Source organism: Equus asinus, chromosome 2 (genome assembly GCF_041296235.1).
Source record: "Equus asinus isolate D_3611 breed Donkey chromosome 2, EquAss-T2T_v2, whole genome shotgun sequence".
NCBI lineage: Eukaryota > Metazoa > Chordata > Mammalia > Perissodactyla > Equidae > Equus > Equus asinus.
The window spans coordinates 34,256,425-34,269,936 of NC_091791.1; the positions used below are offsets into that span (position 1 = coordinate 34,256,425).

Here is a 13,512-nt window from a genome sequence, read left to right on the forward strand (position 1 = left end):
TGTAGAAAACATAATGGAGGTTCCTCAAAAAATTAAAAGTAGAAGTACTATATGATTCAGCAATTCTACTTCTGGGCATGTACCCGAAGGGAACAAAGTCAGTGTTTCAAACAGGTATCCATACTTGCATGCTTATTGCAGCATTATTCACAAAAGCAAAGACATGGAAACAACCTAAGCATCCATTGACAGATGAATAGATAAAGAAATATGGTGCATGCATATACAATTTAATATTCTTCAGCCATAAAAAGAAAGAACTCCTGCCATTTGCAACATCATGGATGAAACTTGAGAGCAGTATGATAAGTGAAATAAGTCATACAGAGAAAGAAAAATATGTGGAATTTTTAAAAAGCTGAACTCATAGAAGTAAACAGTAGAATGGTCATTGTCAGGCTCTGGGTTTGGAGGGAAATAAGGAGATGTTGGCTAAGGGGTACAAACTTCCTGTTATAAGATGAATAAGTTCTGGGGATCTAATACACAGCATGATGCCTATAATTAACAGTACTGTAATTATATACTTGAAAGTCGCTAAGAGAATAAATATTAAATATTTTCACCACACAAAAAATTATATTGAGGTGATGGAGGTTTTAATTAACTCTATTGTGCTAATCATTTCATAACATATGTGTATGAAATCATCACACTGTACGCCCTAAATTTACAAAATATAAAATGTCAACTATATCTCAATGGTGATGGGAAAAATTTTTAAAGAAAAAATATATAGAGGAGGAAAACATTTCTGAACGCATTTTTAAAGCCAGCATAATTCCAACACTGAAAAAGACATTACAAAAAAAGAAAATTTATAAGCCAGTAAGGTAAATATTAAGACATATTTAGACAGACAGAAATTAACACCCTTTATCTCGAACAAACCTAGAATTAACAAATCCTAAAAGTGCTATAAATAAAGGGCAGTGAAATCAAATAGATAACAAGTTCAAGAAGGAATGAAGAACATCAGAATGCGTTAGTAGGTCAAAATAGTATTTTTAAATCTTTAAAAATTATCTTAACTTTTATACATATATAAGTCTCCTTAAAACTACTGGCTTTTCAGAGTAAATAGAATCTAGAACTAAAATATAGGACGACAAGAACACAAAGAGTGGGAGGGTATGATTGGAAATATATGGCTGAAAAATTCAATTTTTTGTGAAGTAATAAAATATTTTAACATAAACTGTGGCAAGTTAAAGATAAATATTGTAATCTCTAAACCAATCACCAAAAAATCCCAAAAACAAAAACAGGAGAAAAGAAGCATAACTAAAATGTCAAGAGACACAAATATACAGTCCTTAGAGGAGACAAAATGAAATGATACCAAATATTTGATTCAGCCAGTCAGGAAAGGATAAATATAAGAAGAAATCACAAATAAGAGTCAAATGCGAAGACAATAGACTCGTTACAAATATATAGAAATTTTCAGTAAATGTAATAAACTTCCCATTTGAAAAGATGTTTGCAGCGTGCCCAGTGGTGTCATGGTTAAATTTACGCACTCTGCTTCAGAGGCCCGGTATACAGGGGTTCAGATACTGGGTGCGAACATCCACAGTGCTCATCAAGCCAAGCTTTGGTGGCATAAAAAAATAGAGGAAGACTGGCACAGGTGTTAGCTCAGGGTGAATCTTCCTCAAGCAAAAAGAGGAAGATTGGCAACAGATGTTTGCTCAGGGCGAATCTTGCTCACCAGAAAAAAAAATGCATAATTTAAGATTATAAGACTTGATAAAAAGAGAAGAAGCACCTATATGTTGCTTAAAGTTACAACTTGAAATTGAAAGGGTGAAAAATGATTTACCATGCAAGCTTTAACCATAAAAAATCTAGTGTGGCTCCACAAATGGCAGAAAAGTAGACTTCAGAATGAAACATATTACCAGAGATTATTAATGATAAAGGGATCAAATAGTCAAAGAGACATTACAATACAAAATGCATGCATTCAGTAACAAATTTGCCAAACATGAGGCAGAATTTTACCTACAAAGAGACCTAAGGACAAATCTATTAGGCATTTGAAATGTCTAGTACATGATTTTTAAGTTTTTGCATTAAGTGTGATAATTAAACTTCTAAAATCCAAACTCTTTAGTGAAGCCACATTACTCATAGACACTTTTATGTGATGGGATCCTTTTGAGGGAAAAGTTGCCCTGAAGACTGAGTTGAGTGGGTATCAGTTAGGCAGAAGCACTGGAAGCTGAGGATTGTAACCTGGGTTATAGGTACTTGAAAGTGCATTGAAAACTATAAAATACCAAAGGAAAGAGAGATGGCCTGTAATTCTCCAGTCTAGCCAGAGATAAACCTCGATTAGAGACGTTGTTGTTCAAGAACACTGACTTTCATGATCTAGATTGTGTAGAAAGCAAACTGATAACTTAATGTCTCAGCCTAAACTTTAGCCTTGAAAGTGGAGAAATCATTCTGGAGGAAAGCATAAAAACTGCAAAGACTAGAGGACAACAATAGAAGCTTGAGGCAAATCAATATTTAAGTTACATGGAAGGAGGGAGAGTGAGCATAGCATACGGAGAACAAATACTCAGAAAGATAGGAGGAAAACTAGCAGATTATATGGAACATTCTTAGGAGTATTAAATGCTGCCACGAGGCCAAGTAAAATTAGGCGTGGAAAGCATTCCTTGGATATAATATTTTGGAGGTCATCAATGGCTTTGATGAAAATGTATCACTGAAATGGAAGATATTTTTCAATGGGTTGATGAATAACTGATTGGTTAGGAAATGTTTACATGATTATAACCAACTTCTTCCAGGATTTTGAATCTGCCAGTATAGATAAATCAGGATCGAATGGGAAGCATCAGGATTTGGGGGTGGGAGTTTAAGATGTAACAGAAATGAATATGTTTGAATGCTAATGGAAAGGAGCCAGTAGGGAGGGAGAGAATAAAGATTAAAAAATGAAGAAATGACTATGAGAAGAGGATCCCAGAAAAAGTGAGAGGAAAAGGATCCACGCTGCAGATAGAAAGATTTACTTTAGATAAAAAGGGAGCCCTTCTCCACAACAACACACATGAAAGAGAAACTGAAGGATGTGGATGTAACAGGACTTTAAATCTAGTAGAAGGAAATCGAGGCAGCTGTCTTCCAATGGCTCTGAGTTTCTGTCAAGTGGAAGGCGGGGTTACCTGAGAAAAAGACCACAGGTGAGAATTGGAAGGGGAGAGTTCAGGGCTGGAAGAGTCATTGTTGAGCATGGTGGAGCAAGCTGAGCTAGCTTGTAAGCAAGATTTTTGGAGAATCGAGGATACGTTTGAGGTTGGTGATAATAATACCAACCTGCTAAGCTGTATGGTCCTTTCCAGAAGGGATCAGTAGCTCAAGGGCAGATAGGGAGAAGGGAGACTGTTGGATTGGACTTTTGATGAGTAAGTGAAACAGATAATTGGAGAGGTGTGGGAGTACAGGATACTGCTTAATGGTAAGAGTAATAAAGCATAGACCGGAAAGCAGGGAAGTGGACAGCAGATTGGGCTAATGGAAAAGCAGAATGTGGAGCTATCAATGTAAAGAAATCTTTTTGGAGTTTAAGTTCTATTATATTTATAATTCTATTTATATATATAAATATATATTATAATTATAATTATAAAATTGTATCAACAAACAGAAGGGAAAGGAGCACGTGGGCAGAGAGTTAGATGCCTGAGTTATGATTGTGCAAGACCTGTAGAAGTTTAGGCAATCTGGAACTCTACTACTGTGAGAGTTGATAACTTAAGATTCCTAAGGAAAAGCATAGATGAAATATCTCTCACCTTGAGAATAAGGTATTCTCTAAATTTAATGTTCTGAGGTCCTGCATGGGGCAAGTTGTTGGGGACAAGGTCATTGTATCTCTGGATCTCATGTACCACAACATCTCCATAGGGCATGTGGATCCTGTCCTGCATTCAGAGGCTCTGGTGTCTGTCAACCACACAGTAAATCTCTTTCTGGACTTTAGCTGGCAAGGTAGGAGTCAGAATTTATGTGAAATGAAAAAGACTTGATTTCATCTTCTTAATCATGGTTACATTGTGGTGAGAGATGGGGAGAAGGGAAAACTACACATGGCTACCTCCATAAGGAGAAAAAAGAAACAGAATTTCAGGTTCCTGGGAAAATTGGAATTTCATTAGAGACTTAAATATATGTACACATAAAACACAATTGTACCATGAAATTCATTTCTCAAATCTCATTCTCTATTTTGCGCACTTTGGTATACTCAAGGTTCTGAGATCTTGAAGGCTCATTATAGAACATGTAGTTTATCCACTTTGTGCATGCCAGTTTTTGTTTTAAGTATGTAAATTCCAAGAGGGTAAGAACTACTCAGTGCAGTAAATACATAGTAAATAGTACAATTGAATAAGATGTTTAGTTGACTCAGCAGACAGGAACAAGATGTAAGTTAACATTTATTTAGAATACAAAATATGTTAGGTATGCTTCACTATGTATTACTTTATATTTCTCAAAATAGTTACGTGTGTTTACCATTATTTTGTGCATCTTAAAAATGAGGAAACTGGTCCTGAAAAGTAAACATATTTCTTAAGGACACTCAGGTGCTATAGTTGCAAAGTATATCATATTAATAATGTGTAATTTAAGTAGGACTATTCATTAGTCAAAATAAATGCTTACTAACTTTTTCCTGTGAGAGAAACATTTTATGAATATTAGAAAGCATTATCTCTTTTAAACAGATGAAGGAGCCAGATATGAAGAGAGGTAGCTGTTGAGCTGGCCCCGGGGCGGACTGGTTAAGTTAGCGTGCTTTCCTTCAGGTAGCCCAGGGTTTGCTGGTTTGGATCCTGGGCGCAGACCAACACACTGCTCACCAGGCCAGGCTTGGTGGCAGCCCACATAGAAGACCTAGAATGACTTACAACTAGGATATACAACTATGTATTGTGGCTTTGAGAGGAGAAAAAGACAAAAATGGGAAGATTGGCAACAGTTGTTAGCTCAGGGCCAATCTTCCACCCCAAAAACAATACCTAAAAAAAAGAGAAAGAGAGCTCCTTGTTAACAACAACAACAACAAAATGGGAAGGAGAGGAACTCATGCATTTGAGGTAATAAATCTACTTACTAGTAGAATCAGAATCTGAAACCACTGTTGTTAGTGTCTATAACCCATTTTCTCCAGGACTGTGTTGCTACTTTGCTCAAATGTTACTTATCTACCACCTGAAGAATGTGACTTTGTAATGGACCATGTGAAAATTTTGTGGTTGGTACCTAAAAAGGCTAAGAATTTAAGAGAAGTTTTAAACTTCATCTTCTCAGGTTGAGAGGCTAGAGTTTTATTTAGAAGAAAGTGATAATATAAAGTGGTTAGGAATTACTTGCAAAATCAGAATACTCGGGAGAATGGCACAGTAAGGGATAAAGATGAGAAAAAGGAAAAGGAAAATATAAATGGATGTGATACAAGAAAAAATCCAAATGGAAAATGAAAATGGAAGTGTGGGGAAATATGTCCCAGGAAGGGCTTTTGCAATATATACAAGATTTAAAAGTTTGTAGAAAAGTGTCATATACTATTTATAATCATAATCAACATAGTTCTTATATGAAGTTATTTGGCTGAAAGTGTTTGTCTCACGGGAAAGAAACATAGCACCATCATATTTCACAGTGTGTGCGAGCAACGGAATTTTGAAGCTATGCTTCTAAATTGCACCATTTGGAAAGCATCTCTTATTTATAATGGGAGGGAAGAAGCACCTTCAACAAAATAGAAAAATCTGGTGCTGAGGTCATGGAGATAAGTCTTATGAGGTTTAATTGTGTAGAAAGTGTGTTCATTCACCAAAGCACAAAACATGATGTAGTGAAGGAAATACCCTCTTAGATGAGGACTCAATAAAAATGAGACGCAAAAATGGAAAGATTGCATTTTCAAGAGCAATAGGTTTGTGAAAAAAAATTTGTTTGCCCAAAAGGTTATGTTTGAAAATAATTCTTTATTTGTATATACGGCATATCTCCTTTTATTGTAGCTTACTATATTGTATTTTGCAGATACTGCATGTTTTACAAGACCCTCCACCAGCAAAAAGATTATGACCTACTGAAGGCTCAGATGATGGTTAGCATTTTTTAGCGATAAAGTATTTTTTAATTGAGGTACGTATTTTCTTTTAGTCATAAGGCTATTTCAACTTAATAGACTACAGTATATTGTAAACATAATTTCCATATGCGCTGGTAAACCAAAAAATTCATGTGATGCACTTTATTGCGATATTTGCTTATTTGCAGTGGTCTGAAACTGAATTCACAATATCTCTTAGTTATGCCTGTAACATTTTTTATTTACAGAGTGAATCTGTTTGATAGAGAAAGATGGTAAAATTTTGGAGTAAATCTTTACATGGAAAATGCATTTGAGTAGAAATGTCTTTTGACAGAAATCTATTTATCTGCACATGGAAGGTATACCAAGTGGTAACTTTTAGAGAATGAGAAAGGCTAATTCTTTCCAGATCCTAAGACAGTTCTGCTTACTACATCTGTCCTGACCCAAATCAAGGACACTCCACCATAGCAGGGAGAATAATGACCTCTGCCCTTCAAATCCCTGCTGCTGTTTAAATATTTCACTCTCTTTTTGTACTATAATCTAATTTGAATTTAATTCATCCAATGATAGGAAGATGTGCTAACGAAGGAAAATTGTCTTGTACATTGCCTAGGCAGGTAATGAGTGGGATAGTTATCAAGTGTTGCCTGCCAGTTTCTACCTGGAATTTCATCCTACCCAACCTCTGTGACCTTACCTGTGACTTCTGGATGCTTCAGCAGGAGCAGGAGTCCATATCTCAGGGTGGTGCTCGTTGTCTCTTTTCCTGCACTAAACAAATCCCATATGGTAATGATCAAATTGTCCATGGTAAATTCAGACTGTTTACTGTGTTTTTCCTGGCAATGATGTGTTAGAAATATTTGATAAATAAAAAAGCCTCAGAGGTAACATAAAATACCTCAATATAACATCATTATTTGCTGAATTCTCTTCTTTGGCAAATTATGCCGGACGTTAGAGATTGCTGTACCTGAAGGTAAAGTTAGATGAGTTGTTAGGATTCCTATAAACTGTTAAAATGTAATCAGAGTGACAAACTTGCAACAAGTCCTTTCTGATTCCTCACTTTCTCACCCACTAGAGCCAATCAGTTCCTTTATAACTTCTTTCAAATAGAATTTTTATCAAGTTGTCACTGTCAATTTTAGCATCTATTGCCTATTTTATCATGTCTAAATTTCTCTTTCAAGCCTCTAGAGCCACCCACTCAAAACTGTGTCACTATCCCCACCTCATCAGTCACTACACCCATGATAGTTCCTCAATTACAACCAAGATAATAACCATCACAACATTACACTCCAAAAAGAAAAAACTTGGCAGGGGTCAAAAAGGAGAAGTTATAAGGGAAAAAGGTTCTGCTCAATATGTGCTACTCCAAGAGTGTGAGGCCACCATAGCTAGGTGGAGTCAAGCAAAGCCTGGATGATCTTAGGTCAGGAAGCTGAGAGAAGGTAAAATTCACTATGGGAAAAGTTGAACCAGTTAATAATGATTGCTGTTTGAAATATAAATTAAGTCCACAAAATCACTTCTGAGATAATATGTGTCAAAACCCAATATTCGATGACTTACTAATTCATTTCCAAAATTCTATTCTAAGAAAGTAGTAAAAGATTTGTAGTGATTAATATGGATTGTATTATTTTTATATTAATAGCAACAAAGAACTGAAAACCTTCTATCTGGCCAAAAATAAAAGACTGGTTCAATAAATTATGATACATCTAAAATAATAGAATACTGTACTATTAATAATGTTCTTGATAAACATTAAAAATTAAACATGTGAAACTATTCATTTAGTATATTAAATTTAAACATAGATTACAAAGAAATATTCACAGTAGAAGCCTCATGTTGTTATTCCTTCTTCTGCCAGGTCTCCCACACATTTCCTAGGTAATATTCATCAAATGGTCAAACGATGTTCATTACCACTCTATTGCCATTTCCTGAAATTTATTCTAAGAAAGAAACCAGAATCATGCAAAAGTTTGTAAGAAATGTGGGGCTGGCCCCGTGGCCGAGTGGTTAAGTTCACGCGCTCCGCTGCAGGCGGCCCAGTGTTTCGTTGGTTCGAATCCTGGGCGCGGACATGGCACTGCTCATCAAGCCACACTGAGGCGGCGTCCCACATGCCACAACTAGAAGGACCCACAATGAAGAATATACAACTATGTACCGGGGAGCTTTGGGGAGAAAAAGGAAAAATAAAATCTTTAAAAAAAAAAAAAGTTTGTAAGAAATGCATTTTATATTAATAGGAGCAAAAAAAGAGAAAAACAACCTGTCTGGACAATAATAAAATATTGGTTAAAAAACATGCTGTCAATTCACCATATAGAATGTAACATTAAGTTAATAATGTTCTTGTAAAATATTTAAATATTGAGCTTAAAGAACCACATATATCTTATGATCCTGATCTTACTCCTTTCTGCCAGGTCTCCTGCCCACCCCTTTCTCCTCTACTCCCTCCCAGTCTTGTTTGTGCATACAGACATATGCACACTGTGCAAATTTGTGTTACTGCAGCTCCCTCCCTTACATCCACTCTCCTCTAGGTGAGCTGTAATGCATCCTTACACACTGAGAATGATTTGGTGTGAATTCTACCACTGAGACACCAACAATTTTTTTCAGTTTTACTGAGATATAATTGACAAAGACAACTGTATAAGTTTAAACTGCACAGTATAGTAACTTAACATACATATATTGGGAAAGTTTGTGATGTTTGTCAAGACGTTACTAGAGAAATTACTTAGTTTTTCAAGATCTTATGGCCAAAGCTACCAGCTGGTTACCAAAATCCATGTTCTCCTCTACTTCCTGTGCACATGCATAAGCACATTTCCCAGCTCCTCTTGCAGTTAGGTGTGGCCCTGTGACTGAGTTACAGCCTGTGGAATGTGAAAGTAGTTTTGTGTGCCACCGCTATACCTGGCCTGTTAAAAACACTATTTGCTCTTTTCTTTCTTCTTTTCTCCTCCACTGCCATGCAAAGAGATGAATCCTGGGCAACAATGGAACAGTGGAAGACACAAAGCCCTTATCAACCTGGTGCCTGAAAAGGCTGTTATGCTAACCACTTAAATGCTTACTGCTGTTATGTGAGCAAAAAGTAACTTCTTCCTGTACTTGAGCCTTCATATCTTTCTGCAGTCTATTTGTAATAGCATTTTGTCTACCCAAACTGTTACTATTAACTACATGAAGAAATACACACCATTGATCTTTTCAAGTGCTTCCACAAAACACGAAGATTTCTCTTGCATTCTGTCTTTAATAGTTTTCTTCTGCATGCCATATTCCGTAAAACCATAAGGGAGAAATGCTAGCTTTTCTTCCATCTTTCTCCTCCACTCAGAATAGTCACTATCAGGACAAAAACAAATAGAGAAGAATAACTTCCATTGCCATGAATTCTAGTGGAAAGTCATCTCAGAAAATGATAATGACACTTAAGAAGCATGTAGATATAGTGGTTTCAGCCTCAGAAATTCCCATTGACCCTACTTTACCTGCCTCCATTCTTAACCAAGCCTAGTATATTACTATCAAGACTCCTGGTTTTACATATTACTAAACTCTTCTTCAACCGTTAGCTCCTCCAAACCTCACAATAACTATGTGAAGGAAGTGTTTTGTTCCCATTATACTGATGAGGATGCTGAAGATCACGGAGGCAAAATGTTTGCTCTATGATCACACAGCTAATAAATCATGATAAGTGCAAATCACTGGTTAAATTTTCAGGGCTGGGTTTTGTGCATTGTAAGCGAATTGTAGGAGAAGCAACAAAAAGAGTCAACTCTGAAGAGGAGAGATTGCACTTGTGCATTGGAGAAAAGCTCACAAAAATCTATTTGTCAGAGAAGGGACACAGCCTTAGCCCTTCTTATTTCAACATTTCTCCTCTATTTATTAAATATCTTCCATGAAATGTTGTCTTAACACCAATGAAGTTCAGTATCAGACTTCCAGAGCCAAGACAAGATCAGGGAGAAAAAATGCCCATAAGATAATTGTCCAGAAAGACGTTAAAGAACTATGTAGAAGAGGAAATGAGTCCATTCAGTTCTTATCTCTTTTTCCAGGAACCCAGTGAGCGACCTTAGGATGGGACAGTTTAAGACCAGCTCCAAAAACAAATGGAAGATAGTCCAAGTACTTAATTTAAAAAGCTTTATCTAGTATCGATTCCAGTCAATACTCACCATGTGTTTCTCCATGATCTTATTTTCAGAGCATGTTTGTGCTTTATGCTCTGTATTCTATAAGATTCAAATATTTCTTATGCTTTTTTAGAAGAATAGAAGATTGAAGGCAAGATTGGAAATATTCTAAACCTCTGTTGGTTCCATGCATACTATTTATGCAAATTTATTAAAATAGTCTCTTGGCAAGCATGACTCAGGACAGAAAGCAAAATGTATGGTGAATAGAATTATTTAGTCATTCTCTCCCTTCTCTTTTCTCTTTGTCTCTTTCTCTTTGTCTAACTGGCTATAATTTAAAATGAATATGGCTTAGTCACAAATTCACAAAACATTAGTAGTTAGATGGTTTGTTTTCATTTCATTTAATGTTTCATGGAGACATCGTGTCACTTTTGTAATTTTAAATATGGGCTAATGATCCTTTATAGAAAATGTTGGAATTATGACGTTTTCATAAATTTCTCTAAATACTTATAATTTCTCAATTCCTTAGCCTCTTTGGAGTCTTTGCAACTTACAAATCCACACAGATTCCCCAAATGGATGCATGGCTGTCCGTGGATTATTTTATCTAACACTGGGAAACTGCCTTTGCCAGAAAACTCCTCATTCCAATCAATCATGGCTTCCTTCACCACTTCATATCCATGCAGCACTACAGTGGGGTGGGCTTCTTTCCTTTCTACTGTGTCCTTGTTACATGGTTTGTAATCATATACTTATTTGCATGATTCTTTCATAAATACATGCCTTTCTTCTAGACTGTAAATTATGTAATGCTAGGGTATTTTTTTTCATTCACCATTGAAAATCCCTAGGATCTAAATATTGCCTAATACAAAGTAGGCATTCAATAACTTGTTGAATATATAATATACTCAAGATAATTATTTTTATTTTTTTCTTTCTGCTTTTTCTCCCCGAATCCCCCTAGTACATAGTTGTATATTTTAGTTGTGGGTCCTTCTAGTTGTGGCACGTGGGACACCGCCTCAGCATGGCCTGATGAGTGGTGCCATGTCTGCACCCAGGATCCGAACCAGCGAAAACCTGGGCCAGCGCAGCAGAGCACACAAACTTAACCACTTGGCCACGGGGCCAGTGCCTCAAGATAATTATTATTCACATTTTAAAGAATTGGAAATTACAGCTCAGAGAGATTTTAAAAGTTGCCCAAGGCTCTGAGTTAACAAGTGGATGAGCTGGGGTGTTGACACAATCTCTTCAAATCCAGAGCGCAAAGATTAACCAACATAGGCCAGTTGGTATCATATCCTGTTGTATCAGTAGCAAACTATCAAAGTTATCTTGCAGGGACGATGAGCAAAAAATGTAAGTCGTAGCTGGAACATGCTCAGAGGATGGAAACCTTGTCCTCATATAGCCTCAAACTGCCTAGGAAACAAAAGTTCCATAACTATGGAACACAATGTGAAAATAAAGTGGAGTCGAGAACGTAATAAGAAGCAATTGGTCCCTTAATCTGTACGACACTTGTCTTATAAGACTGCTACACTTCCATCCTCTAAGAGACTCTGCCAAATTAGCATTTTACATAACTACTCCCACTCCCAAATCCTTAAATGTCTGTCACTGTTTCATGTCAGGGAGACAGATTGAACCTTACGTCTTGTCTCCTAGTTGTCGACCTTGAAATAAAGCTTCTCTCGAAAGCGGGTACCATAGTGTTGACTTCTGTGTGCATCAGACAGCAAGCCATTGCTCAGTAACAAAAATACAGGAAGAAGGAGCTTTCAGAGGTAGTTCTTTGGTGAGAAGCTGTCTCAGGAAAGATTGATTTCAGGTAATTCCTTCAAGATTTAGAGAGCTTTTGAAATATAAATAGCTAGGAGTAGAGCAGTTATTCACTCATTAATTGACTAAATATACTAGAAATAGTGAAAATTCCCGAAACTTTAGTTATTTCCTTGGCTTCAAATCACCGCATACTTTTAGGAAATTTTTAGTGTTGTGACTCTGTAAATTAGTAGATTTTTTTAAACTTGAAAGCTGTTTCATTGCCATTAGAGTTCACCAAAGAATAATTACTAAAAAAAGTGACCTAGGTCACACTATGGACATGGAATTCCTACTTTTTATAATTTCATTAATCATCTCATGGATCTTATTCCCTTCTGGCAGCCTTCCAACTGTATATCATTTAAAATTATGTCTGAATGTCCAAGGGATATTTCCCTTTAAAATCATTTCTTTAAAACAAGGTATCTGGGACCATATTATATTTAGATATAAAGCTGTCTTATTTATTTATTGAAAACAAAGGGAAGAAAAATTGCTTACATATTTTCTGTTGTTCTCAGTATTTATCTGTAAAATATTTCCAAAGATCAGGAGAGGAGTCGGCTGGGTGGAAGCTTCCTTTTGGCATGGCTTCAATTCCATAGAAAAAGGAGAGTCAAACAAGAAATAAAGACAAATCACCAGGACTATGAAGAGATAAATTGATGTGCTTTGCATAAATGCAATTGAAAGTTCAGAATCCAAAGGTTTTCTAAATACTGCGTGCAAGCTGATCACCACTGCACTAAGTGTTTGAACTTTTGAATAAATATTGTGTCATCTTCAGTGCACTTTGGCCTAATGGTGGAGAGGGAAACAAACACAGTCACCTAGTCTTAATAAATATCTAATTTTGCAGTGGAAATCCCAACTAAAAAATAACTCTCACGTCTTCAGAGGTGGCCATTTTTTAATGGTGAAATTAAAGCTATCAGACTTTCAAAAGACTGGAATTCATAATCTTGACAAATGATGAAAGAGAATGTCTCTTTCATCAGAATTTATTATCACATGAGCAGAAGAAAGAAGCTCTCTCTTAGTGCCTTTTCCCAGAAGATTCAGGGAAAGGCCAGAATCAGAGCAAAAAAGGAGGTGGCAGGTTAAAAAGAAGGGTATAAGGAGTAGGTCTTGTCTTAGAGAAGAGTGGACATATCCCAACTCTCCTGGCAGATCCCTTTTCTGTATGTCAGGAGTTCTGACACCAGTTGCTCCCAAAGTGGGTGCAAGATCAACGGACAGTAGACAGAAGACAGGAACCCACCAAGTCAAGGAAAGAAATCACTCAAACACAGAAATGGAAAATCCCTTGGTAACAATTGTGCATCCCACTGTTTGCACATCCATTTC

At 36.3% G+C, this 13,512-nt stretch overlaps 1 protein-coding gene across 7 annotated transcripts in view; it reads right to left on the minus strand.

The window, feature by feature from the left end:
• Window positions 1-12,889, minus strand: part of LOC123279151 (cytochrome P450 2C9-like) — a 47,304-nt gene extending 34,415 nt beyond the window's left edge. For 2 of the 7 annotated variants that reach the window (XR_011494843.1, XM_044753755.2), the window contains exons 1-3: window positions 12,667-12,889; window positions 9,372-9,520; window positions 6,834-6,902 (exon numbers count right to left, since the gene is read on the minus strand). Coding sequence is in view for 1 of the 7 variants with exons in the window: in XM_044753755.2 (XP_044609690.1) it covers window positions 6,834-6,902; window positions 9,372-9,495 (193 nt within the window). In the remaining 6 variants the exon portion in view is untranslated. The other 5 variants (XR_011494840.1, XR_011494841.1, XR_011494835.1 and 2 more) reach the window with 5 other exon arrangements.
• Window positions 12,890-13,512: the final 623 nt, after the last annotated feature.